Source organism: Phyllostomus discolor, chromosome 9, assembly GCF_004126475.2.
Source record: "Phyllostomus discolor isolate MPI-MPIP mPhyDis1 chromosome 9, mPhyDis1.pri.v3, whole genome shotgun sequence".
Classification (NCBI taxonomy): Eukaryota; Metazoa; Chordata; class Mammalia; order Chiroptera; family Phyllostomidae; genus Phyllostomus; species Phyllostomus discolor.
In genome coordinates this window covers 105,198,229-105,222,046 of record NC_040911.2, presented here as the reverse complement: position 1 = coordinate 105,222,046, position 23,818 = coordinate 105,198,229, and the positions used below count along the sequence as shown (strand labels likewise).

At 69.4% G+C, this 23,818-nt stretch overlaps 3 protein-coding genes across 4 annotated transcripts; 2 read left to right on the top strand and 1 right to left on the bottom strand.

Annotated features, from left to right (window-relative positions):
• The first annotated feature begins 405 nt into the window (after positions 1-405).
• On the top strand, positions 406-7,163 carry LOC114506954 (protein-tyrosine kinase 6-like). Its single transcript, XM_028524907.2, has 8 exons — positions 406-729; positions 2,259-2,380; positions 2,719-2,879; positions 3,367-3,520; positions 4,113-4,274; positions 5,018-5,199; positions 5,604-5,757; positions 5,905-7,163. The coding sequence occupies exons 1-8, from the start codon at positions 500-502 to the stop codon at positions 6,090-6,092; spliced, it is 1,353 nt and encodes a 450-aa protein (XP_028380708.1). The 5' UTR covers positions 406-499; the 3' UTR covers positions 6,093-7,163.
• Positions 7,029-8,575, bottom strand: PPDPF (pancreatic progenitor cell differentiation and proliferation factor). Of its 2 annotated transcripts, none has more exons than XM_028524662.2 (5): positions 8,444-8,575; positions 7,904-7,984; positions 7,695-7,772; positions 7,503-7,599; positions 7,029-7,396 (listed from the first exon to the last, which is right to left on the bottom strand). In XM_028524662.2, the coding sequence occupies exons 2-5, from the start codon at positions 7,956-7,958 to the stop codon at positions 7,288-7,290; spliced, it is 339 nt and encodes a 112-aa protein (XP_028380463.1). In that variant the 5' UTR covers positions 7,959-7,984; positions 8,444-8,575; the 3' UTR covers positions 7,029-7,287. The 2 variants fall into 2 exon arrangements, with proteins under 2 accessions (XP_028380463.1, XP_035865922.1); XM_036010029.1 differs by having other exon boundaries at positions 7,144-7,399.
• Positions 8,576-15,476: 6,901 nt separating this feature from the next.
• On the top strand, positions 15,477-23,317 carry EEF1A2 (eukaryotic translation elongation factor 1 alpha 2). The gene is given in 9 exon segments (XM_028524993.2): positions 15,477-15,632; positions 16,883-17,102; positions 18,788-18,967; positions 19,385-19,681; positions 20,778-20,928; positions 21,424-21,647; positions 21,649-21,681; positions 22,378-22,612; positions 23,055-23,317. Coding segments are annotated over 8 exon segments (1,392 nt in total). The 5' UTR covers positions 15,477-15,632; positions 16,883-16,958; the 3' UTR covers positions 23,183-23,317.
• The last annotated feature ends 501 nt before the right edge of the window (positions 23,318-23,818 follow it).

The window sequence follows — 23,818 nt, the reverse complement described above, 5'->3', positions numbered from 1 at the left end:
GCTCCGGGCCCGCCGTCCATCTGCCCCGAGTGGTCCAGGGGCCCTGGAGGAGTGGGCAGGGGGCGGCTTGTCCTTGACTCCGCCTAACAATCCAGGGGTCACCCCTGAGGTTCCTGTCCCGCCACAGCAGACCCCAGCAGGGCACCCCCTCCCCGGCCCTGGTCCATCCCTCAGGGCTCAGGCCACACCCCGGGGTCGCTTGCCGGGCACAGCTTCCACAGCGGGTGGGCGAGAGAGAGCAGCGCCCAGACTGACCGGCCCAGGGAGGGGGTGGGTGGAGCAGGTGAGAGCTGGGGCTGACTGCCCACGGTGCTCGGAGAGCCGCCTGTCACCCTGTCACGCCCGTCCCGGGAAGTCACTGGATGCGGGCGGGGTGGGGGGAGGGGAGGATGACCTGTCGGAGTCGGCCCCGCCCACCCACCACTCCCAGCCCCGGTGTTTGTGGCAGCCCAGTGACAGGCAGGAGGCCAGGGCGCCCAGTCCTGCCGCTTCAGCGGCCATGGTGTCCAGGGACCAGGCTCCCCGGGGCCCCAGGTACGTGGGCCTCTGGGACTTTGAGGCCCGGACAGATGAGGAGCTAAGCTTCCGGGCAGGGGACCTGTTCCAGGTGGCCAGGAAGGAGGAGGAGTGGTGGTGGGCCACCCGGCTGGACGCGGAGGGCGGGGCCCTGGCCGAAGGCTATGTGCCCTACAACTACCTGGCCGAGGAGGAGACGGTGGAGTCAGAGCCGTGAGTGTCTGTGGGCCACCAAGGTGCCCCCTGCCCTGGCCCTGCAGCCCTCCCCCCAACCCCTGCCCCCGAGAGCTAAGGGCAGGCGGTTGTGGGAAGGCGCTCCACAGCCCGTGGCTGGGCTCAGGGGTGGGGCAGGGTGTGGAGCTGGGCTCAAGGAGGGTGGGGGCTCGGAGCTGGACCCCGCCGTCTTGGTCCCAGGAGTGTGACTGTGCTTTTGCCGGGTGACTTCTGGGGGTGGGGGCGGCAGAGGCGTGCAGCCCCTCCCCCGGGGCCCCCCACGGGCACCTCGTGGAGCCAGGACCCAGGGAGGACGGAAGAGGCTGAAGTGGGTGCGGGTGGCCGGCCGGCGGCGACAGGGTGGGCGCGGGACCCAGGGCAGGGCCGGGGCTTTCAGGACCTGCCTTCAAACAGCTGGAACCAGACGTGCGACCTAGTTGGGGAGGGAGGAAGGTCGTTGCGACACGCCCTCCTCGGGCGTGGGCTGCGGGCATCTGCTCCCCGGCCTCCCCGCCGCCCTGCACCTGGCTGTGGGGCTTCGGGAGGCAGTGGCCGCCCGGGATACGGGGCCCCCGGAGCAGCCTGGGGAGGGTGAATCGTGACCTTGAGCACGTTCCTGGGAGGGTGCTCAGCAGGAGGAGCCCCGAGGCCTGTCTGTGCTCCCTGGTCCCAGGTTCCCTCGCCATCGGCCCGCCTTGCCCGAGCTCACGCTGCGTGCTGGGCAGCGCTGTGGGCAGGGGGGGACGCAGGGTGGGCCCAGCTGGAGGAGACCCTCGGGCCCTGAGGGCAGCAGTGCGGAGGGAGGCAGCCTGGGCGGAGGGTGAGCAGGGAGCCCTCTGAGTGTGCAGGACGGGCCGCACTTCTGTGCTGGGCCCACCGAGTTCCCACAGCGCGGGGAGGGAGGGCTGGGGTGCAAAGGGCAGGGCCACGGGCAGCAGGGGTCACCCGGGGAATTGTGGGTCCCACCCTGCCACCCGGAGTCCAGGCTCGCCCATTGCTGGCCGCTGGTGTGCTGGGATGGGCGAGTGTGTGCGTGCATGCGGATGCGTGTGAATGCATGTGTGTGCAGACGTGTATGGGGATCGTGTGCACGTGTTTGCATGCGTGTGCACAAGTGCATGTGTGGGCGTGAGCATGTGAACGCTGTCACGGGCGCACAGCTGCTGCTCAGGCCCCTGGTGCGAGGGCACGTCTGTGGCCTGGGCCGCACAGGTGGTTCCAGCGTCCCAGATCAGCGTGGGCCTGTGGGCGGGCGGCATGGTCCCTGGGACAGGGGCTCTGACTGCAGACGGGGCCGCCCCACCGGGCGGGGTGGTGGGAGGTGCCTGCTCCCCTCTCTCCGGGGCACCCCTGGGGCCTTTCCTGCCATCCAGGGCCAGCCCCTTGGGCCATCTGGGGTCTGTGATGGGCAAAGGAGGCGCCTGAGGCCCAGGAGCAGCTGGGGCTCAGGCGGGCAGGGCAGGGTCCGAGTGGAGTCCGTGTGGGCTCAGGACCTCCTCTGCCCCCCCTGAACCCCCCCGGCCCTGCAGGTGGTTCTTCGGCCGCATCTCCCGCTCCGAGGCCCTGCACCGGCTGCAGGCCGAGGGCAACGAGCTGGGGGCCTTCCTGGTCCGGGTCAGCGAGAAGCCGGGTGCCGACTACGTCCTCTCGGGTACGGCAGCCCGTCCTGGCACCGCGGGGCCTCCGGGCTTGGCGTCCTTCCGCCCCTGGACCTCTCCCTGGGGCTGCGGAGGGCCGGCTCCTCCGGCCCGGCCCCCGCGTCCGGCAGTGGTGCTGTCCGGGACACCGCAGCCCTTCTATGGGGGTCTCAGAGACCCCGTGGTGGGCGGCTGTCCGCGTGGTTCTCCCCTGTCACTGCTGGGAGGCCCACCAGGCGGGACACGGGCACCCCCTGGGCCTGAGCGCTGCCCTCGGAGACCGGGTGGGGCGGTGCCGGGGTCACGTGTGCCCGCCTGCCCACTCACACGCCCCCCCCCGCCCGCGCCGCAGTGCGGGACCGGGAGACGGTGCGGCACTACAAGGTGTGGAGGCGCGCCGGCCGGCTGCACCTCAACGAGGCCGTGTCCTTCCCCAGCCTGGCGGAGCTCGTGCACCACCACCGGGCGCACAGCCTGTCGCACGGCCTGCGGCTGGCCCTGCCCTGCTGGAAGGTAGGCCTCCCCACCCCCCTCCCTCCTGTGCCCAGACCCGCAGGGTCACGCAGGGCCACGCAAGTTCACGCAGGGTGGGAGTGGGACTCGGGGGCCCCGGCTGCCTGGAGGCTGAGGCCCTGCAGACCTGGGAGTGGCGGGTCAGGCAGAGGGGGTCCGCCCTTGGCTGGTCACCCTCACTTGGGGCCAGCAAGCGGCCACGGCGCCCCTGCTGCGCCCACTGCGGCTCTCTCGCACGACGGCCGTGCGCCCCCGCCAGCAGCCGGACGGCAGCAGTTTGTCCGGGCGGCAGCTGGGCCCGTGTCCCGGGCCCAGAGCGGGCAGTGAGGGCGGTGTGTTCGCAGACACGGCAGGGGCGGCCCCTGGGACCCCCCAAGCTGGTGGAGGTCCTGCCTTGGAGGACTGGCTACGGGCTCCCCCTGCTGGGCTCCGCGGGAACCCCCCAAGGACGGGCTGGGCCACGGGCTGTCCCTGCCTGTCCCCCCAGCACGAGCCCGAGCCCCTGCCCCACTGTGCGGACTGGGAGCGGCCCCGGGAGGAGTTCACGCTCTGCAGGAAGCTGGGGTCCGGCTACTTCGGGGAGGTGTTTGAAGGGCTCTGGAAGGACCAGGTCCGAGTGGCCATTAAGGTGATAGCCCGAGGTGAGTGGCCCCAGGCCCAGCCACCACCCCCCCTTGGCAGGGACCCCCGACCTCGCTCACGTCGGTGGGGGGGGGGGGGGCATGGGCTGCATGTGGCTCCCGAGCAGTGCAGTACAGGGGTGACGTTCTCCTGTCAGCTGAACACTTGTTTGTAAAAAAGTTTTTATTGTTAGAGAGGGGAAAGGGAGAAAGGGAGAGAAACATCAGTGTATGGTTGCCTCTCATGCGCCCCCTACTGGGGACCTGGCCTGCAACCTAGGCATGTGCCCTGACTGGGGATTGAACCTGTGACGGAGAGCCGTCAAGATCACTGGCCTGAGGGAAACAGAGGCTCACCTGCAGCCTCCTTGGGAGGCACCAGGGTTGGGGTCCCCCATTCGGGCAGGAGGCAGGGGGGCACACCTGGCTTAGGTGGGCGTCGGCCCGGTGTGGCGTGGTCAGGGCTCTCGGAGTCACGGGGCGGGGGGGGGAGTTGTGGAGGTGCTGGGGCACGGAGGGACCGGGCTGGGCTGGCTTCGGCAGCGGCCAGTCCCGGGAGGGTGGGTGGGCCGGACGGCACCCGCTGAGGCCGCCCCCGCCCCCGCCCCCGCAGACGACCTGCTGCACCAGCATGCGTTCCAGTCGGAGGTCCAGGCCATGAAGAAGCTGCGGCACAAGCACATCCTGGCGCTGTACGCCGTGGCGTCTGTGGGCGACCCCGTGTACATCATCACGGAGCTCATGGCCAAGGGCAGCCTGCTGGAGCTCCTGCGGGGTGAGCAGGCGGCGGCGGGAAGGTTGCTGGGAGGGCGGGAAAAGCCCACCCCCTGCACAGGACGGCCAGGGACCCCTCCAGGGACCCCTCCACACCTTGGTCAGGCTCGTGTGGCGGGGAATGTGGCGGCGTGCCGGTCGTGGGAACCTGGGAAAGTGCAGACCAGGACACACGGAGGGGACAAACCCCCCCCGACCCCCATCCCCCAGGCCCCCCGAACCCTCTTGTCCCCGTAAGGAGCCCCGCCGTCTCCCTGACTGCCCGGCAGACAGGGCTGCCGACGGGCTGAGGGGCCCAGGGGCCCGCATGGCCCCGTGTCCGGGACGCTCTGACGGCCGAGGTGGGCTTCGTTGGACGAGCACCCTCTGGCCTGCACTGCTGTCCCCAGGGGTCGACTCGGACCCACCCACCTTTGGGCGACGCTAAAGCAGCCCGGCTCTCGGAGGCAGGGTGGCCACAGGCAGTGACCCCGGTCATTGACCGTCCTTCAGACACGGGGCCTGTGGCGGTGGGCACACCCCGTGCTGCAGAGCTGGTGGCCCGGTGGACGTGAGGCTCGTGTCGTCACTGTGACGGGCGTCTCTGCACCCGTACCCAGTGTCCCGTCCCCTTCCTGCAGGGTCCCCGACGGGGACGTGTGCAGACCCATATGTACAGCCACGCGTGCGCGGGCTGACCCGGAACCGCCCCCCGGCCGAGCCGGGCGCCCCGACGGCCCGCTGACCCGCCCCGTTGCCCCGCAGAGTCCGACGAGGCGGAGCTGCCCGTGCTGGAGCTGCTGGACATCGCGGAGCAGGTGGCCCAGGGCATGTGCTACCTGGAGTCGCAGAACTTCATCCACCGGGACCTGGCCGCCAGGAACATCCTGGTGGGGGAGAACAACGTGTGCAAAGTGGGCGACTTCGGGCTGGCCAGGCTCGTCAAGGTGGGGCCCCGGGGGTCCCAGGGGGAGCATGGGAGGCAGGGAAGCCACATGGCCTGGCGGTGGGCAGGCCGGGCTGACCGTGGCTCTGCCCACTGCCCCCTGCCCTGAGCTCGTCTGACAGACAGTGGCCCCTTGGCTGCTGTTGGGGCGTCTGTGAACTCGTGTGTGTGTGTCTGCAGGCCACCGTCGCACTGGGGCTCCCTCTGGGAGGAGCCGTGCTCTTCCTGACCCCCAGTTCCCAGTGCCACCGGCTGCCTGTCCTCCTGCCCACCCCCACCCCCAGCCTGTGTCCCTCATGTCCTGACTGGCCGTGCTCCGTGCTGGGCCTGCCCACCACGCAGACCTGCCTGTGCTGTCTGTGCCGTGGACCAGGCGTGCCCCCCGCAGCATGTGTCTCGTTGCAGGAGGACATCTACCTTTCACGTGACCGCAACGTCCCCTACAAGTGGACAGCCCCTGAGGCACTCTCCCAGGGCCTCTACTCTGTCAAGTCTGACATCTGGTCCTTCGGGGTGCTCCTCCACGAGATTTTCAGCAGGGGGCAGGTGCCCTACCCAGGTACCAGGACCCCCAACCAGGCAGGGTAGGAGGGGGTGTCACCTGGGCACTGCCCAGAGGGAGGGCCTGAGGTGTGAGCGAGCGTGGGGGGTGCAGAGGACCAACATGCCCCCCCCCCCCCCAGCGCCCACATCCCTCTCCCCACAGGCATGTCCAACCACGAGGCCTTCCTGAGGGTGGATGCGGGCTACCGCATGCCCTGCCCCCCGGAGTGCCCCCCCACCACGTACAAGCTGATGCTCTCCTGCTGGCACAGGGACCCTGGGCAGAGGCCCTGCTTCAGAGCCCTGCAGGAGAAGCTCTCCAGCTTCACCAGGTACGAGAACCCCGTCTGAGGGACTGCCCTGCCCCGCACAGAAGACCCCCTCAAGGTCTGGAGCCTAGGCCGCCCCTTCTGAGACCCCAGGACCAGGAGTGTGCTGGGGCCCCGATTGACTGGGAGTCTGGTGCAGGCCAACCTCTCCCCAACGGCAGTGGAACTGTTCCCAGCTGCAACCCTCAGCCCCCTGCTCCACCAGGACCAGGGCTGGGCCCTCTGGGATAGTCCGTGGTGCAGACCGGGACCCAGTCTCCCCAGCACCTAGCAGACAGGGCAGCCTGGACACACGCGGGGTAGGCAGAATCGCTGCTACTCGATGAACACACAGGGTCTGCAGCACAGAGTGGGGGCAGGAGCTCCTTCGGGGGCCCACTGAGCTGCCCTCCCCTGGCCACTGGAGGCCCCAAGGCAGGCAGACAGCCGCACCGCCCTTCTCAGCTCCCCAAGTTGGACTGTGCCCAATGCCAAGCTGCCCATGAGGGGAAGGCCCCCTCTGAAGCACCCCTTCCCCTACCCTCTCTCTGCCTTGGCTCTGGGTGCCTGGGGCCCCCACAAGGGGCTGTGAGTGACACCTGTGAGTAAGACTGCCCAGGACTTGCCCCACACAGGCTGGGGCAGCCTTTGTGCTCCCCACCCTTCATGGTGCTGAGGGACCTCATCAAGGTCCTTGAAGGGGCGCAGCTCTCAAGCCCACAGCCAGAGGTCCAGCCTGCCTCCCAGAGACCAAGGGGCCGGAGGCTGTGTCCTACAAACAGGACCTCCAGGGGCAGCTCTCGGACCGCCGGCTCCCAGGCACCCCACCCCCTTCACCAGAACTGCTCCCCAGGGTAGAGAACCTGGCCAGCCTCAGAGCAGACCCCCAGCAAGGCCCAGGGCAAGGGGCCAGTCCCACCCCCGGCCGGATGACGTCTCCCACAGCCTGGGACACACAAGTCGGGGTGCCACCGGGCGTGCTGCCTGCTCATTGTTTATTTCCCACTTGGTGCAAGGCATGTGGTTACGGGGCGGTGGTGAGGCTCGCGTGTGGCTTGGGTAGTAAAGAGGACGACTCTCTCAACTTCCGTTTTGTGTTTTGCTGTTTTGATCTGAAAGAACCCAGCTGGGACTGCTGCTGCCTGCCACAGCCTGCCTGGTGTTCCGGTGGGGTGAGGGAGGGGAGGGGCTCCAAAGAGCCCAGCGCCTCTGGAAGCCTGGTGGCTGCTGGTGGCCTTTCAGGATGGAGGCCCGATGTTGACTTGGCCGGGCTGGCCACCAGCTGGCTTCCTCGTGGCTTCCAGGTCACAGGTGATCACGCTGCTGGAGACCTGGGGAGATTTCGAGCTGAGGGGGTGGCGTGGGGGAAGAGAAGAGCATGGTCAGAGGTGGCTCCCTAGGGGGCCCGGCCTCCCACGCAGCCCCCCCCCCCCCCCCAGGAAGGGGGACTCACTGCTCGGGGGATTCCAACACGGTGGCCATGAATGGGAGAGTGGACTTCCCGAAGAAGAAGCTTGCCCACCAGTGACCCGGGTCAGCCTTGGGGAGACCTGGGAGAAACACAGCGGGGTCACCCGCGGCTGCCCACTCCTGGGGACCCCCCCGGATGGCCGCGGGGGCCGGAGAAAAGCGGACCCGCACTCACCAGGGTGGTGGGGGATGGCTTCCGCAGCGCACTCGGCACTTCCGCAGGAGCTGTTACTGGAAGTGGAGCCCAGGCGGCCTGCAGGGAAGAGGCGGTCAGCTCCAGCCAGCGGCCCGCTCCCCGCGCAGCCGGGGTTTCTAGAACCGGGGCTGGGGCTGGCAGGGCCCGAGGCGGCTCTGCGGGGGCACGGCCTAGAGGGGCTTACTCACGCCGGTAGTAGTCGTGGGTAGCCACGAGCGAGCCGCTGGAGGGGATGGCCGCCATGCTGCTGGTTGCGGGCTGGTGGAAACCTGCGCACAGGGGGCCGGGGGCCCACTCAGTAACCGATCGCCCCTCGGAAGGGTGCTCCGCACCCGGGCTCCTGGTCTGCCCCCTGAGACCCTCCGAGGGGCGGTGGCACGGGGTTTGTTTGCCCAGCCCCGCCGACCGCCTACGACTAGCAGGGCGGCTCCAACCAGCGCAAACTGGCTGTGCGAGTGGAACAATGGCGCTTTGTGTGCCAGGCCGCCGTCCGGAGCTCCGGGAATCGGCCAGGCTCCGGGGGGGGGGACACGGAGCCCACACCGCGTCCCCGGCCGCGGGACCCGTCCCGCACCGCACCGCAGCCCTCTCCCCGCCCTTCGCGCTTTCCCTCCCGCGCCCGCCGCGCCGCCCCGCCCGACTTGGAGTCAATGGGTCCGCCCGGGGTCGGTCTGCCAAGCGTTGTGCACCGGCCGCCTCTGCCGCTCACGGCCGTCCGGGGCCCTCACCTCGGCGGCGACCCCTCGCGGACCTCGGCGCGCGATCACGAGTGGCGGGAAGCGGGGCGCTAGGCCACGGAGCCCATTTGCAAAGGAGAGCGCAGTAGCCGGACCTCCGAGTGAACCGGACAGGGGTGCGCAGGCGCGACCCTGCCCGCTTTTATCCCCGCGCTGCGCTCGCATCACGGGGGGCGGGGCGCTCAGGCCACGCCCCCTGGCCGGGCCGGCCCTCGACCGCGGCGGAAGTTCAGCCCCGGAGCATCCACCGACCTGGGGCGGCCGGGGCAGCGCGGCCGGCCTGCCCTGGAGCTGCGGCCGTTACGTGGCCCTCCGCCCCGCCCCAGAGCAGGGCCTGTCCCCTCTTCCCCGGCCCGGCCGTCCTCTCGGAGCCCCGCTGGTCCCGCCTGTGTCCGCCTGCGTGCCCCGTGGATGCGGCGGGGCGCTGGACAGTGGCCCCTGCACTTCCGGTCCGGTCCGGTCGCGGCCCACAGCCCTGGGCCGAGCCCCGCAGCGCAGCCTCCGCCCGGCTCCCGTCCTCGGCCTCGACTCGCACTCTCGCCCCGCCCGGACGGGGCTTCTGCTCGTCTGCCCGCCCTCGCACCAGCCGTGGGCGCTGGCTGCTACCCAGGGGCTGCTCTGCGCCCCGAGCGCCCCAGCGGGGGGCCCGCTCTTCCCGGCCCTTCAAAGACCTGACGGCCGGTGAAGCCCACCGCGGCCCCTTCACGTCTCCGGTGGCTCTGGACGCCACATCCCCGTCCGTCAGCTGCAGCCTGCCTCCAGCGGCTTGCAAGGCCAGGGTGGGGCGTGGAGGGCAGGGCACAGGCAGAGGGGTTTCCTTGACCGGGAGTGTGGCGAGTTGCTGTTTGGGGGTTTCTCCAGTAGCTGGACACAGAGGCCCCCTGTTGGGGGCGACCCTAGAATACTTCCCCTTGGTGCCAGGGGCCCTGACACACCCTGGCATGTCAATCAGGAGATGGACTTCCTTTCGGGGGTGGAGACCAGCCCCTCCACCCCCAGCCTCTTCACGGGGCAGAAGCCCCAACTTCCCCTGCAGGGCGGGAGAGTCAGCAGCTCTGGCAGCTCTGGAGGTTCCGCTCTTGGCTCGCAGGCCCCTGGCTGGCTGGGCAGGTGTCTTCCCCCGAGGTTGGGAGGGTCTCAGGAGGCCTGCGGGGACTTCGGGGTGGGGGGATGCTGCCAGAAGGCTCCACCCCCCCACCCCCCCTTGCCCCGGGGCTCTCCACATCTCCAACACCCCCAGGAAGCCTTCCCGAGTTCCCGGGCCTCTGTCCATGTTCTCACGGGTCAAGCACAGCTCTGAGCGGGGGCTGTGGCACCTTCCCGAGGGGGCTTCTGGGGGGGCCAGAGGGGACAGGGGCGTGGCTGGCACCCGGGCCGGAGGCGCTCAGGGCGGCTCGCACCTGGGAGCTGGAGCTGTTGTGGTTCCCCGCACCGTTAGCTACCTGTGTGGTTGCTCCGGCCACCGGTACCTGGCCCCCAGGGCCCCTTGACCTGCTCCCCGAGAAGGGAGAGCGGGGTCAGGAGCGCAGCCGCCTCACCCGGTACCGTCACTGTCGGAAGACCCCGTCCCCGGGGGCAGCCACCGCCGGCTCTCCAGCACAGGCTGGAGCCGCTGTAGGTAGTGTCACCATCTGCAGAAGAAAACGCCTCCCCTGGGTCATAGCTAACAAGTGCCTACTATGTGAGAGGCGCTTTGTGTGGCCACATGGGATGTCCTGGGGGAGCAGCAGCCGCAGCTGCTCTGTGAGGTGGGGCTGCAGTGCTTAGACTAGTACCCAGCACGCAGTAGGTGCACAGTGAGAGTGAGGTACAGTGGTTGTTTACGGCACTCCGCACTACTGGAAACGATGCCGTCTGTTCACTCGTTGGCGACGCAGCACCTCCAGGAGCAGGGCTGGTGTCTGCTCCGACCTCCGGGCTGAGGCAGAGCTGGCCACGCCGCGGGCACCGCGTGGCTGTGTGTGGTGAGGGGCGAATTATGTAATGAAAGGCAGTGCCAGCTTTCAGCACGCAGGGCCGAGGAGGCTGGCAAAATCTCTCCCCAGACGCAAGAGCTGGCCCTGGAAAACCGTCTGAAGCAACCACTGGCACTCTGGCATTTGGCCCCAGGCACGCAACGAAGCGAAAAGTGTTTGTTGATCGAAAATACGCGACTTCAGGGTAAAGTGCAACATTCCTCGGCATGAGACAGCAGGCACCTCTCAGCCAGCAGGGGAATGCACTCCCTGACACCAGCGTGGAGGTGACTCGGTACGGGGGCACTCCCAGGGGGCTGGGGAGCTGCGCGGCAGGAACCCCCAGTGAGCAGCAGCGAGGGATGGCGAAAGCTGTGACCGGCCTCAGCCAAGGAGGGAGTGGAAGGAGCTCTCCGGCCTGCTGGAGGGCACTGGGGAGCACCTCGAGCAGGTGTGGCCAGCCCCGCTGGGACGGAGAAGGCCGAGTCCTGTCCCAGGACCAGGCCAGGCGAGGCTGCCCTGGTCACAGGCTGCATGGCGGTCTGTTGTCTCGGAACCCACAGAACCGCTAACTGAAGAATGACAGCAAGATGCGAGGTCAGCACACAGGAGCCAGTCAGGTTTCTGCAGACTCGCAACCTACATGGAGAGGCAGACGTTTTTAGAAGCACCACTTGTGACAGCTACTCTCTGCCCACAAAACACTTAAAACACTTAGGTGTACAGCCAGGCGAGCGTGTACGGAGCTCATGTGCCAGAAAAGGAGAAGCTAGTGAAAGAAATCAAAGACCTTTGCAAAGGGAGACCCAGGGCAGAAAGGACGCCCATTCCGTCCAAACGGATGCCCGGCTTTGATGCAATTCCAGTAAACACGCCAGCGAACGTTGTGAAGATGCAGACAAGCAGATGCTGAGATTAACGTGTGGAAGGAAGCACACATGAACCATACTAAGTAGCGCTTTTCTGAAATATAAGAATGCACTTGGTTAAAAAACACACACCAACCAAATGTTGCTATTCAGAGACTGAGGACAAGGCTCCCCCCAGCAAGGTCCAGCCTCCTGGGTCTTGTGGCTCCCTGCGTCTGCTCTTGTCCCCGATGCTGGCCGCTGGCCGGGGTGAGGCAGGAGGCTCCCATCGGCCCTGCTGTGCTGGGAGGGGAGGACGTGGCTCTCAGTTGCTGAAGAGCTTCTGGTTCCCAGGGCAATTCTGCCCAGAGATGCCCCCTGGAACTTGAGGTCGGGGAGTCTGGCTGAGCACAGTTGCCTCCCCTGTCAGCCTCTCAGGGCAGGGGCTCAGGGGGGCCGCTCTGCTTTTGGTCAGCCCCCCAGGGGACCTGGATCCCTCGGGCGGGGGGGCGGGGGTGTGGAGCAGCCTGGCGGATGCTGCTGCTTCCAGCTGCCTCTCTGACTCGGAGCCCGCCTCCCAGCCCGCAGTGGGCAGAACGGTGTGCCCCCTCCCCCGGAGGCAGGTGGGCGCTGGGCCTGTACAGGGCAGAGGCCAAGCTCCAGTGTGGGTGCCCGCTGCACGCAGGTTGCCACCCCGGCTCCTGGGAAGTGAGGACCTGGGGGGTGGAGCCTGCAGAGAAGCCTGTGCCTTCACCATGGCAACGGCTCCCTCCTGCCGCCTCCCTCCCGCCTGCGGCAGGTATCAGGGGGCCCCAGACAGCTCCAGTGGCCAAGCGCCCCAGGGAGGGGGGGTAGCGCTGGCAGGCTGCCCTCCCCCACACTGAGCGGCTGCGTCTCCCTCTCTGGGCTTCCCTGGCAGACTCCAGGGGGCCTCGTGCCCTCCTAGACACAGGGTTTGGTGGGGTGGCGTGCTGGGGGCCCTGGACCGGTCTGTGAGTCACGCCGACTCCCCTTCACTTGGCCGGCTGGTGGGCCCTGGGAGTCTAGCCTGTCCCCCTACCCTCACCCCTGCCCCCCACATCTTGCCTCTCTCTGATTTAGGGGTCATGACCTTGCTTTTCTGGGGGAAGCTCTGTGGCCAAGAGTCCCTGTGCACCCAGGAGACCACTTAATTTGCACCTTGTGGGTGCTGGGCCCAGAGAGCTGGGGGGGGTGCTTGTCTCCAAAGGTCCTGCCGCCCAAGTGGACCGGGAGACAGACTGACTCTGCAGGCGCGGGACAGTGCGCACCGGTGCCCTGGGGTCAGAGGGCGGCCCGTGGCCCAAGGCCCAAGGCCAGGGCTCGGGGTCCATCTGAGACAACCTGAGGCCGCAGGCCGGTTGAGCCAAGCCCCGGCCCCGCCCAGTCTCCTCCCCCGTGGCCGTCGTCCGGGTGGCCAGCGCCCCCTGCCGGCCTGGCCCCCGCAGGACGGCGCAGGCACAGGTGGTTTTTTATGCCGCCGCAGGTTATTCTTAACCAGCAGTGACGTCACCGGCAGCCAATGGGAGGCGGCTTTATTTCCAGGGCCGACAGCTTGAGAGCCGTTCCTTTTAGCAGGATCTTCTTCCCCAGGCTCCGGCCCCAGCCACCCAGGAGGGGGCCGCCTGTGTCTCCCCAAGCTGTTCACTGGCTGGGCCTGGGGCCCAAGAAAGGGGGCGGGGCCTGTACCCCTTCCTCCTGCCCCCCTGAAAGCCTTGGCGTGAGGCAGCACCAGCTAAAGCCCCCGCCCTCAGCTGCTGTGGGGCCCACCGCGACCAGGGTCTCAGACGTGGGAGGAGGGACACATGGGGGCGGGGCAGCTCCGGGGGGACATGGCCGGGCTTCCGGCTCGGGCCTCCCAAGCCGGCTGCACACTCTGCCCTCCCGGCTCTGTGACCTTGGGCGCTGCCTGTGCCCAGCCGGCCCTCGGTCTGGGGGTCCCGGGCAGCCCCGCCCGGCACCCGGTGCACTGGCGAGGCTCGGTGACTGGCCGATTAGCAGGTCATGGAGTGTGCAGTGTCGCCGAGTATTCCGCGCTACCCAGGAGTGAGCGGTCAGTTAGCACGGTTCACCCGGTCGTCCTCTGGGGCTGGGTGGCCGCGGCCGCGGTCACTGAGCACCGCTCGAAGGCTCGCAGCTGTGCGGCACTGTCGCCGCGTTAGCACCGAGCCCCCAGCCACTGACGTCACAGTCCTCGTGGCCCGAGTATCTCGGGGCGGGACGGCCGAGTCGCCTGGGCTCCCGGGCCCCGCAGGGCCACCCGCCGGTGGGTGGAGGGTGGGAGTCCAGGCCCTCTGAAGAAGCCACCTGGCACACCTCCCCGGGGTCGGCACAGGCCAGTGCTCTAGGCAGCGTGGCCGAGAGCACGGGCCAGCCCCAGCACGGGCGCCCCGGGGCCATTTGGCTCCCACCCGCTGACAGCTGTGGGGGAGCCCGGGCAGGAGTGCGTCAGGAGGGTGGGGCCCAGCCCGTTGTGCCAGGGTGCCTGGAAAATGCCCTCCGAGGCTGCAGGCAGCACGGGTCCTGGATGCTGGGGGGTCTCTCAGGGGAAGCTGGGGTGGCTGTCCCAGGGACCCTGGCCACCTGCCCTCTTTCTGGCCCGTCCCACCTTTGGCCCACCCCAGCGTCCCCCAAATCCCGAGTAACCTTCAGGCGGGAGGGGGACACATTAAATATAGCGACCAGCTGGGCGGGGCGGGGCGGGTCTCACTTTCTCGCCAGGCGTTTATTTTTACTCCCTGGCTCCGGCTCCAGGGTATCAGCAGCTCCCGGTTGGGCGACTTACACTGGGAAGCGGGGGGTCATCTGCCCGGCCCGTGGGTCTGAGGGCGGGGCGGACCCTGGGGCAGCCTGCGCCTGGGCCCCACCTTCCCTGAGAGACCTTCCCACAGGTCTGGGAGACCCACTCGGCCCCCTTCACTTCCTGGCCTGCTGGGGGCTCCCCACGGCTCCCCCACCCGCGGAGGGGGCCTCTGCCCTTGCCCGCTCCACACACGTTTCTGGAAACCCTGCCCCACCTTCTCCCGGACCCTGCATCACAAAGACGAGAATGACGTGAATGGCGTGTGACGGCGGGTCTCTCCCCCTGGCCCAGAGGGGTGGGGGCCGGCCTCGGGGTCACGGGGTGACGTGGAGCTGGCCTGACGGGACGCAGGTCCCAGGAGGCCCCGGGGCTCCACACAGCACGGGGCTGCCCCGCTCCCCTCTTTGAAACCTGTTCTGGTCGTCACCCTGGTCTGCCCAGTACCCTGGGGGACCCCCCACATCCCTCAGAAGGGGGCCGCCTGGGGCTTGGCACTCGGACCCCCTGGATGAGGGAGGTCAAGGGCCACAGCCCAGGACTCCAGGCGCTGACCGCTGTGTGGGCAGACTCCACATCCTCGGTGAGCCCCGTCCGAGTGCAAACAGCGGGGTGGCCCTGTCAGATGCTGGGGGTCAGCGTTCTGGGCACATGCTTCAGCACCCCTGCACTGAGGGGGCCCGGAGTGGAGAATGCCTCTCTCTAGGTGTCCTGGGGGGGGGGGGTCGAGCGGGTCTGCTGGTGGAGCCTCGGCCCACCTGGCTGAGCTGAGGGACCCTGGAGGCCACGGTTCCGGGGCCACACCTCGGGGCCTGCTGGGCTGAACCCGTGTGGCAGGCCGGTGGGTCGGGGGGCCTGCCAACAGGAACCCCACCAGGAGGGCCAGCGCCCCTGGGCACGCCCTGGAGGTGCCTCAAAACGGACCAGACACGCAGGCCTAGGCCTGACCCCAGGAGGCGCGGGCCTGGCCAGCAGCCTGACTGCCCCTCTCAGGCTGTCGCCCCAGACAGGGATGGGGGGGGGCTGACCTGCTCCTCCACCCAGCATCCCTGCCCCCGTCCCTGCGGGCTGCATCCCTGGGAACCTCCTTTTACACTCGAGTGTCTTTCTGCCTCGTCCTCTCTCCACCTCTCCCTCTGGGTGTGCTCGAACCTGGGGTCTTTATGTGTCCCCGGTCTCCAGCTGCGGGTCTCTCCCCGCGCCTGTCTCCCCTCGGCCCCGCCCGTGCTCCCTCTCCCTGCCCCCAGCTATGCACCCTCCGCCGCCTCCGCCTGTTTTCCCCTGCGCTCCCCACGGGTGCGTCTCGTCCCTGCGCCTTTGTAGCCCGCTCCCTCTCCGCATCCCGCTCCCGCGTCCCCGCCGCACCCGCGCGCGCCCGCGGTCCCCGTCCCTCTGCGTCCCTCTCCTCCCCGCCTCCGGCCCCGCCCGCCGGTACCGCATTGCCGTACTGCAGGGGCGCAGCGCACTGCGCCCGCTCCGTCAATAGGTGGACCCCTCCTGCAGAGATAAAACCGTCGCGCCGGCGCCGCCAGCCCCTCTGGCTGAGACCTCGGCTCCGGGTAAGGACGCTCGGTCCCGAGTGCCCGCCCCCGCCCCCAGCGTTCCGCAGAGGGTCCCTCGCCCGGGTATCGGTCCTGGGGGCGGAGAGGCGCTGGGCCCCGCGCCTGGGGAAGAAGCTGCGCTGCTCGCTGCGGGGACCGGCCTCGCACCCCACGCGCCTGGCCCCGACACCGCGGCTCGGTCCCCACGGGCGGCCGGGGGTGGGGTGGGGGCTCCTCGGCGGCGCTTGTTTTCGCAGCGGCGGCAGCCGGGCTCCTGGGCGGCGGCGATCATCGCCCCGCTACCGTGACCTTGGGGGGCCCGCGGGTTTGGGGCAGGGTCGTCGGCCAGTGCTGTGGGCTCGTGGGGGTCGGCCTCTGGGGCAGGATGGGGGAGGGGGACGCGGGGAGACCTGGGGGCCCCGGTGAGCAGCGCCCCCTCGCCCCCGCGGAGTCCACCTGGCGTCCACATCCCAGCGTTCCGTGGTGCCGCTTTCCCTCCCCCAGACGCCTGCCCCCTCCGGCTGCCTAGGATTCTCTGCTGACCTCCAGGATGGGGCTGGGGCTGACTCTGGGCCCTCACCAGAGGGGAAGGGGAGGGGGCGCTCCCCGCCCTGCCAGGCTGAGGGCAGCTCCGTGGGCAGCTGCCTGGGGCCGTGTTCTCCCTCAGGTGGGCAGAGCGGGGACCCCCACTCCCCCGCCCCAGATTGGGGGAGGGGGGCAGGCTATTCCGGGCCCCTGATCTGGGCACCGCGGCGTCCTGCCGGAGCTCTGGGCCAGCCCGTGTCCCCTGGCGCCTGCCAGGCAGGGAGGAGAGGAAGATGGCGCCGTCCCTGCGTGAGGAGGGGCGTGGGGCGCTCTGGCCATCCTCCCCGGGCAGCTCTGCGCTGGGGGTGGACGGGGCGGGGGGCAGCAGGCGGCCCAGGGCTCCAGGTGAGGGAGCGGCCTTGGGAACAGGGCGCCGGGGAGCTGGGCAGGGTGACTCATCACCAGGCTCCTGACGGGTCACGGGGCTCGCCCGGTCTGTGTCGCTCCGTGTCCCCACATGGGGGTTAAACTCTCCCATGGAGGAGGGGCCCTGTGGACCCAGATGTCAGGCACAGATGGGGCTGCTCGGGTCCGCCGGGCCAGGCACAGGCTGGGGGGCTCCTCCCTGCCCACCCAACGGGGGCGCTCGGCTCGGCCCTGGGGGCTCGGGCTGCGTCTTGGCTGGGCTCCCCCACCCCGAGGGGGCTCTCTGTCACCTGTCCCCCCACACCGTGACCCCACAGACTCACCGCTCAGCCTCCCCCACCCCGAGCCAGAGCACCCCAGGCCGTGCGGCCCCCTCGCCACAGCCCGGGCACCATGGGCAAGGAGAAGACCCACATCAACATCGTGGTCATCGGCCACGTGGACTCGGGCAAGTCCACCACGACGGGCCACCTCATCTACAAGTGCGGGGGCATCGACAAGAGGACCATCGAGAAGTTCGAGAAGGAGGCTGCCGAGGTGAGCCCAGGGTGGGGGCCAGGGGCTCTGCCGCTCCCCTGTGGGGGGGGGGGTTCGAGGATGGACGTGAGGACAGGCTCCCACTCGGGCTGGGCTTGCCTCCCCGGCCGGCCCCGGGTGGCTTGCTTGGCTTATCTCCTCCAGGGCCCTCGGGGCCCGAGCCCTGGGGGACCCCGTGTGGGAGTGGCGTGGGGGCAGCAGGGGCGGCCGCTCCCTGAGGATGTGTTTCAGGGGGAGGTGGACAGCCTGTGGATTCAGCCCAGAGTGAGGGGCAGCGTGTCCACCGGCCCACCGAGCTCTGGGTCCTTTTGCCACCCTGGACACAGGAGCCCAGGGTCTGTCTTTCCTGCCCCCCCCCCCCCCGGGGCTGGGCTCCCGTGTGCCCGGCGCTGAGGTCCGGGGCCGGAGGTGGCACTGCCCTCCCTTGTTCCAGGGCTGGGCCAGGGCTCGGGTGGCTATTAATAGCTGATTGACGGGCATGCAGCCCATCAGCTCCATTTCCCGGGCCGAGTCGGGCCGGGTAGAGAGAGCTGCTTCCCCAGAGTGGCCCCCTTTGGCGGGGGGAGGGGGGGGCCTTGGTTGCTGGTAATGAGAGGGACCCTGTGGGATGACTTCCTGCCTCTCGCAGCTGCTCTTTGGCCCCTGTGGGTGGGCAGTGGCCATGCAGTGGGGGTCTGTTCTCTGCACCCCTTACCCCCACCCTGAGCTCTGTGAGAAGTCCCCCGTGTGCCTGGGTGACGGGGTGCCTGGGGCCGGGGCCAGGGCCTGGGAGGAGGGGACAGTGTCTGGCCTCGGGGTGGGGTGGGGGTGCTCTGAGCTGTGCCACTCCTCCCTGGGGGTCTGGAGCGGGAGGCAGGGTGCTGAGGTGCGTCCGGGGCTTTGGGTCGGGTCTCCTGGGCCCCGCTGGGTGGCCCCCGCTGGCTGTGCAGCCTCCAGGGCGGGCAGAGCCCCGTGCCCGCTCGGCCCTGGCAGGGAGCCGTGTCCAGCCGGGCGGGGACGGGTGCTGCTGTCCTAACCGCAGCCTGGCCCCGGCGTGCGGTCTCGCTGGGCGCCGGGCACAGGTGTTTGCAGAGAGCCTCCGCCCACTCCCCCCGCTCAGGTGGGGCCGGGGAGGGAGGAGGGGCTCCGAGCCTGGCTGGCGGCGGAAAGAGCTGGAAAGCCAGGCCTTTCCTCACAACCTCATCTGATTTCTTTCTTTTTTTCCCCTTAAAAAGGAATCACAGACGGGTTTTTGGTTTGACAGCCTGAAACCCGGGGTTGTTGTCGGCCTCTGGCTGAGGCAGGGATCTGGGGAGGGGGGGGCCCTGCTTTAGATAAAGGGGAGCCCCCAGCCCGGGGAGGGGTTTGGCAGCTGCTTCTCTCCGGGAGCCGGTCCCAGGCCCTTGCGCCACCTACTGGTGGATTCCTGCGTTGCACCCATTGAGGCGCTGGGAGAGAGGTGCATTGGCCAGTGCATTGAGGTGTATTGGCCAGGGCAGCTGGGACGGCCTGGCTGGGCAGGGCAGGGTGGAGGGTTCCCCGGTTCCAGAGCTGGGTCCAGAGTCCCAGGGTCCCAGAGGGGAGGGCGGGGGCTGGGGCCCGCTCCCTGTGTCTCGGCTGTGACACGCTGCCCCACGGCCTGGGGGACCTGTTGGCCAGGCTGGCCATCCTGGTCCCGTCCTGAGTCCCGCCCCCCCCTCCCCAAGATGGGCAAGGGCTCCTTCAAGTACGCCTGGGTGCTGGACAAGCTGAAGGCCGAGCGGGAGCGCGGCATCACCATCGACATCTCCCTCTGGAAGTTCGAGACCACCAAGTACTACATCACCATCATCGACGCCCCCGGCCACCGCGACTTCATCAAGAACATGATCACCGGCACGTCCCAGGTGGGCGGGCCCCGGGGCCCTGGGGGCCGGGGAGGCGGGGCTCCTGGAGGCATCAGGGGGCGCGGTCGGGTCTCCCCGGCTTCCTCGTCGGGGCACGAGACCCTCGCCTCTGCCGCCCCACGCCCCGCCGGGTGCAGCACTGCCCAAAGAGTCACCGGTAACATGTCCCAGCACCTCAGCCAGGAGAGGGTGTGGGGAAGGCCAGCCAGCCACTGTCGGGGCCACCCTTGCAGTCAGACAGGTCAGGAGCCCGGATGAGGGCAGACAGACTGAGGGACACAGTGGAGGAGCCCCCGCCGCCGCCCCTGAGGTCGGGATTCCTGGGCCCCAGCCCCCGGTGGCCGCCGGGCCCCCATCTGCAGCTGGGAGGCCGGGGCCCCGGGCGGGTTGGGGCTCACCGCGTGGGGCCTGTGGCAGGCGGACTGCGCCGTGCTGATCGTGGCGGCGGGCGTGGGCGAGTTCGAGGCGGGCATCTCCAAGAACGGGCAGACACGGGAGCACGCGCTGCTGGCCTACACGCTGGGCGTGAAGCAGCTCATCGTGGGCGTGAACAAGATGGACTCCACGGAGCCCGCCTACAGTGAGAAGCGCTACGACGAGATCGTCAAGGAGGTCAGCGCCTACATCAAGAAGATCGGCTACAACCCGGCCACCGTGCCCTTCGTGCCCATCTCGGGCTGGCACGGCGACAACATGCTGGAGCCCTCGCCCAACGTGAGTGCCTGCCTGCCTGCCGGGGGGGGCGGGGGGCGGGGCTGTGCAGGCGGGCGGGCCCTCCCTGGGGCCCGGGGCGCCCATCTCAGGCCAGGCCAGGTCAGGGTGGGGCTCGGGTCCCAGGGCCTGTGCCCAGGCTCCCCTCAGCCCTGCTGGTCTCCCTTAACCTGTGCTGGCACGGGAGCCAGCCCCCGGGGGTGTCCTTGGGGTCCACACGGGGCTGGCAGAGGCTTCTGGGGCCCCTTGCCTGGCCAGCAGCACCCCCAGGTCAACGCAGCAGCGACAGCAGCCACCGGGCCCTGTGCTGCACCGTGGCAGGGTCAGCCTTCGTGTCCTGCAGGCGCCTCTGGGGGCCTGGAGCCGGCCGGGCTCTGGGAGGGCCAAGGGCTGGCTCTCCACTGGTCACTGGGGCAGCTTGGGCCCAGGCAGCCCGTGTCTGGGAACTCAGACTCGGCAGGAGGTGACAGGCGGGCCCTGGTTGTCTTGAGTTTACAGAACCCAAGACTTAGTGCCTACACCTTGTCAGGCCAGAGCGGGCCCAGGCCCAGAGGGGTGGTCACTCACTCTGGCCAGCGCTGCAGCTGCCCCCGCTGCGGGCAGCGGGCACAGAGGGGCTCTCGGGAGAGCCCTGTGGCCGGGCTGCCGCGGGAGGCCGCCCCACCTGGCTGGGCTCGCTGCGGGCTGCTCGTTTCCTCGCAGGGTCTCACGTGGTGCTGGGGGGCTGACTGCAGCCCCCGCCCTCCTGGGGGGGCTGTCAGGAGAGGCCCTGGGTGGGGGAGGGGTGCTGGCGTACCTGGGGACAGCGGGCACAGCGGTCTCTGGGGAGGAGGCCAGACCCCGTGCCCCTGTCCTGGCCAGGTCAGCCTTTGTTCAGTCTGGGCTGAGGTGGTGGCCTTGTGACCTTGTCTCCCTGCCCAGAGTCTCTGCGATGTTGGGGTTTGAGCTGGGAGGGGGCCGGCTGTTTAGGGCCTCAGCGGGCCTTCAGGCAGGGGGACCCCTCAGGTCCGGCGCCCGCACCGGGATCCCCGGATGGGGCTGTGGGGTGAGGGGCCGGGGCCGGCTGTTCCTCTACGGGCACCTGCTTCCTCCTGCCCAGATGCCGTGGTTCAAGGGCTGGAAGGTGGAGCGTAAGGAAGGGAACGCCAGCGGCGTGTCCCTGCTGGAGGCCCTGGACACCATCCTGCCCCCCACGCGCCCCACGGACAAGCCCCTGCGCCTGCCCCTGCAGGACGTGTACAAGATCGGCGGTAAGCGGGGGCCCCGAGCCCGCCTCGGCCAGCTCTGTGCCTCAGATCCCCCCCCCCGAGGCCCTGCTGTGGGGGAGGCCCGACCCCCACCCCCCCGGGGCAGCCACGCAGTGTGAGCGGACCCCTGAGAAGTGTGGTGGCACCCACGTCCCTTTGGAGGTGGCCCAAGGGGCCAGCAGCATCAGGCAATCCCAGTGGGAAATCCCAAGAGGGGCCTTCCAGAGGGAGGGGCCCACAGCGCCTCCTCTGGCGACAGCTGCCACCGGCAGGCAGGCCAGGGCTCCCCGGTCAGGTTGGCCCCCTTCTTGCCCCTGCCCCTGCTCCCCGAGAGGTTCTGGGAACTTTCTTGTGAAGTCTCCTCCTTTCGTGGGGGGGTTGGGGAGGCCCCACCTCTGTGTCCACCTGTCATGTATCTGCCTGGCCTGGGGTTTCCCCACCCCCCCGCCCCCCCACTCAGCCCTGCCCCGCCCCTCACCGCCCCTCCCTCTGGGCCAGGCATCGGCACTGTGCCCGTGGGCCGCGTGGAGACGGGCATCCTGCGGCCCGGCATGGTGGTGACCTTCGCGCCGGTGAACATCACCACGGAGGTGAAGTCGGTGGAGATGCACCACGAGGCGCTGAGCGAGGCCCTGCCCGGCGACAACGTCGGCTTCAACGTGAAGAATGTGTCGGTCAAGGACATCCGCCGCGGCAACGTGTGCGGGGACAGCAAGTCCGACCCCCCCCCAGGAGGCCGCCCAGTTCACCTCCCAGGTGGGTGGGTGGGTGGCCGTGTGCTGGCCGCCAGGGCCCGCTCCCCGAGGGGTGGTGGCCGGCTGCCTGGAGCCAGCCGAGTGCCAGACACCCCGTGGCCTGGCGCCGTGGGGAACTCAGACCCTCAGGTGTGCAGGCGGCCTGGGGGCCAGGGGAGGGGCACTCGGGGCGGAGCGCCCCCAGGAAGGTGGATGTGGGGTGGCCCCGGGCCTTCTGCTCCGTGTCCCACCGAGTCCCACCTGGGTCCTGGAAATGCGTTTACCAGTTTATTGCTGGAGACGTGGCTGTAACTCCTCCATTCGCTACATTGTCTCCGCACCCTCTTTGACCCCCTCTTCCCACGGGGACGGCTTTAGAAGCTGGCTTTGTAGGGAGGCAACTGAAATACAAAAGTCCAAGTCCAACTGTGTCACCTGCCCGCCTTGGTCCTGGCCAGGGCTGACGGTGCCCGTGGCCCACGGGCCCTCCCACACCGTGCACCTGTCCGTTCGTCGTCTCTTGTGGTTTGTTTGCTGCCGTTTGTTTCAAATGCTTAGGGAGGCCCCCGGGGTCCAGTCTGGGGGGAGAGTGTCTCGGAGCCGGACCTGCCCCCGTGGTGAGCACGCTGGGCCCCAGGGACCTGGCAGGCGGCTCTCGCCCTCCCCGCCTCGGGGCCCGCCCGCCACTGACGGCCTCCTGTCCTCACGCCGCCCGCAGGTCATCATCCTGAACCACCCCGGGCAGATCAGCGCCGGCTACTCGCCCGTCATCGACTGCCACACGGCCCACATCGCCTGCAAGTTCGCGGAGCTGAAGGAGAAGATAGACCGGCGCTCCGGCAAGAAGCTGGAGGACAACCCCAAGGCCCTGAAGTCGGGCGACGCGGCCATCGTGGAGATGGTCCCGGGGAAGCCCATGTGCGTGGAGAGCTTCTCCCAGTACCCGCCTCTCGGTGAGTGGGGCGAGAGAGGCCCAGCCCGCAGGCAGCTGATCCGGGCGGAGGGCGCCACCGTGTGTGTGTGGGGGGCGCCTTTGGCTTTCCGCTTGCTTAGCACTTAGCCGGAGACCCACGGCCTCGTCTCGGGTGGCCCCACCAGGCAGGCCTGGGACAGGGTCCCCCTCGGCAGATGGAGGTCCTTAGGTGGCTCACGCAAGGCCCACAGCTACTCCAGTGGCGGAAATCGGACTGACTGCCTGCCTCCAGTGGGCCGCCCCACGGATACCACAGGATAACCCAATGACTTAGGGGAGCTGAACGCCCAGCACGAGGTTCCTCCGCCCACAGGCCCTAGGAGCAGGGAGGATGCTGCAAGCGCGAGTGCGCACGCGCGCTGCATCCCGGCAGGCGGGGCGGGGCCTGAGAGCTCCGCCCACCCTCACGCCCCTCCCCGCAGGCCGCTTCGCAGTGCGGGACATGCGGCAGACGGTGGCCGTGGGTGTCATCAAGAACGTGGAGAAGAAGAGCGGCGGCGCGGGCAAAGTCACCAAGTCGGCGCAGAAGGCGCAGAAGGCGGGCAAGTGAAGCTCGGGCGCCCGCGGCGCGACCCTCCCCGTTGGCGCCGCGCCCCGCCCCCCGCCCCGGCCCTGGCCCCGCCCCTGCCCCGGCGCCCAGCTCCCCCGCCCGGCGCATGTCTGCACCTCCGCTTGTCAGAGGCTCTCCGTCAGCGACTGGATGCTCGCCATCAAGGTCCAGTGGAAGTTCTTCAAAAGGAAAAGCGCCCCCGCCGCCCCGGCTTCCGCCTCCAGCCTCCGCCACGCTCAGTGCCCGTTTTACCAATAAACTGAGCGACCCCAGAGCGTGTGCGCCTGCTGCTGCCTTGGGTGGGGACCCTGCGCCTGACCTGAGGGCCCCTGCGCCCTCCCGAAGCCCCTTCCCTACCGGTGCCCTTCCGCGCCTGTCACCCCCGCTGGTGACCTGCCCACATGTCCTCCTGCGCTTCCCACAGTGCGCGGTGGGGCCCGGCTGCAGCCAGTGTCCCAGCCCAGGAGGCCGGATCCCGAGTCCAGCCCATCGGGCTTACCATGGGGGCGGGGCATCCAGAGCAGAGACTGGGTCCCTTGAGATCTGCAGGCAGTGGGTGGTGGTGGGGGGGGGGTGTTTGGGGGCCTCTGAGAGCTGGATGAGCGCTGCGGGCCCTCCCTCATGAGTGATTCTCTC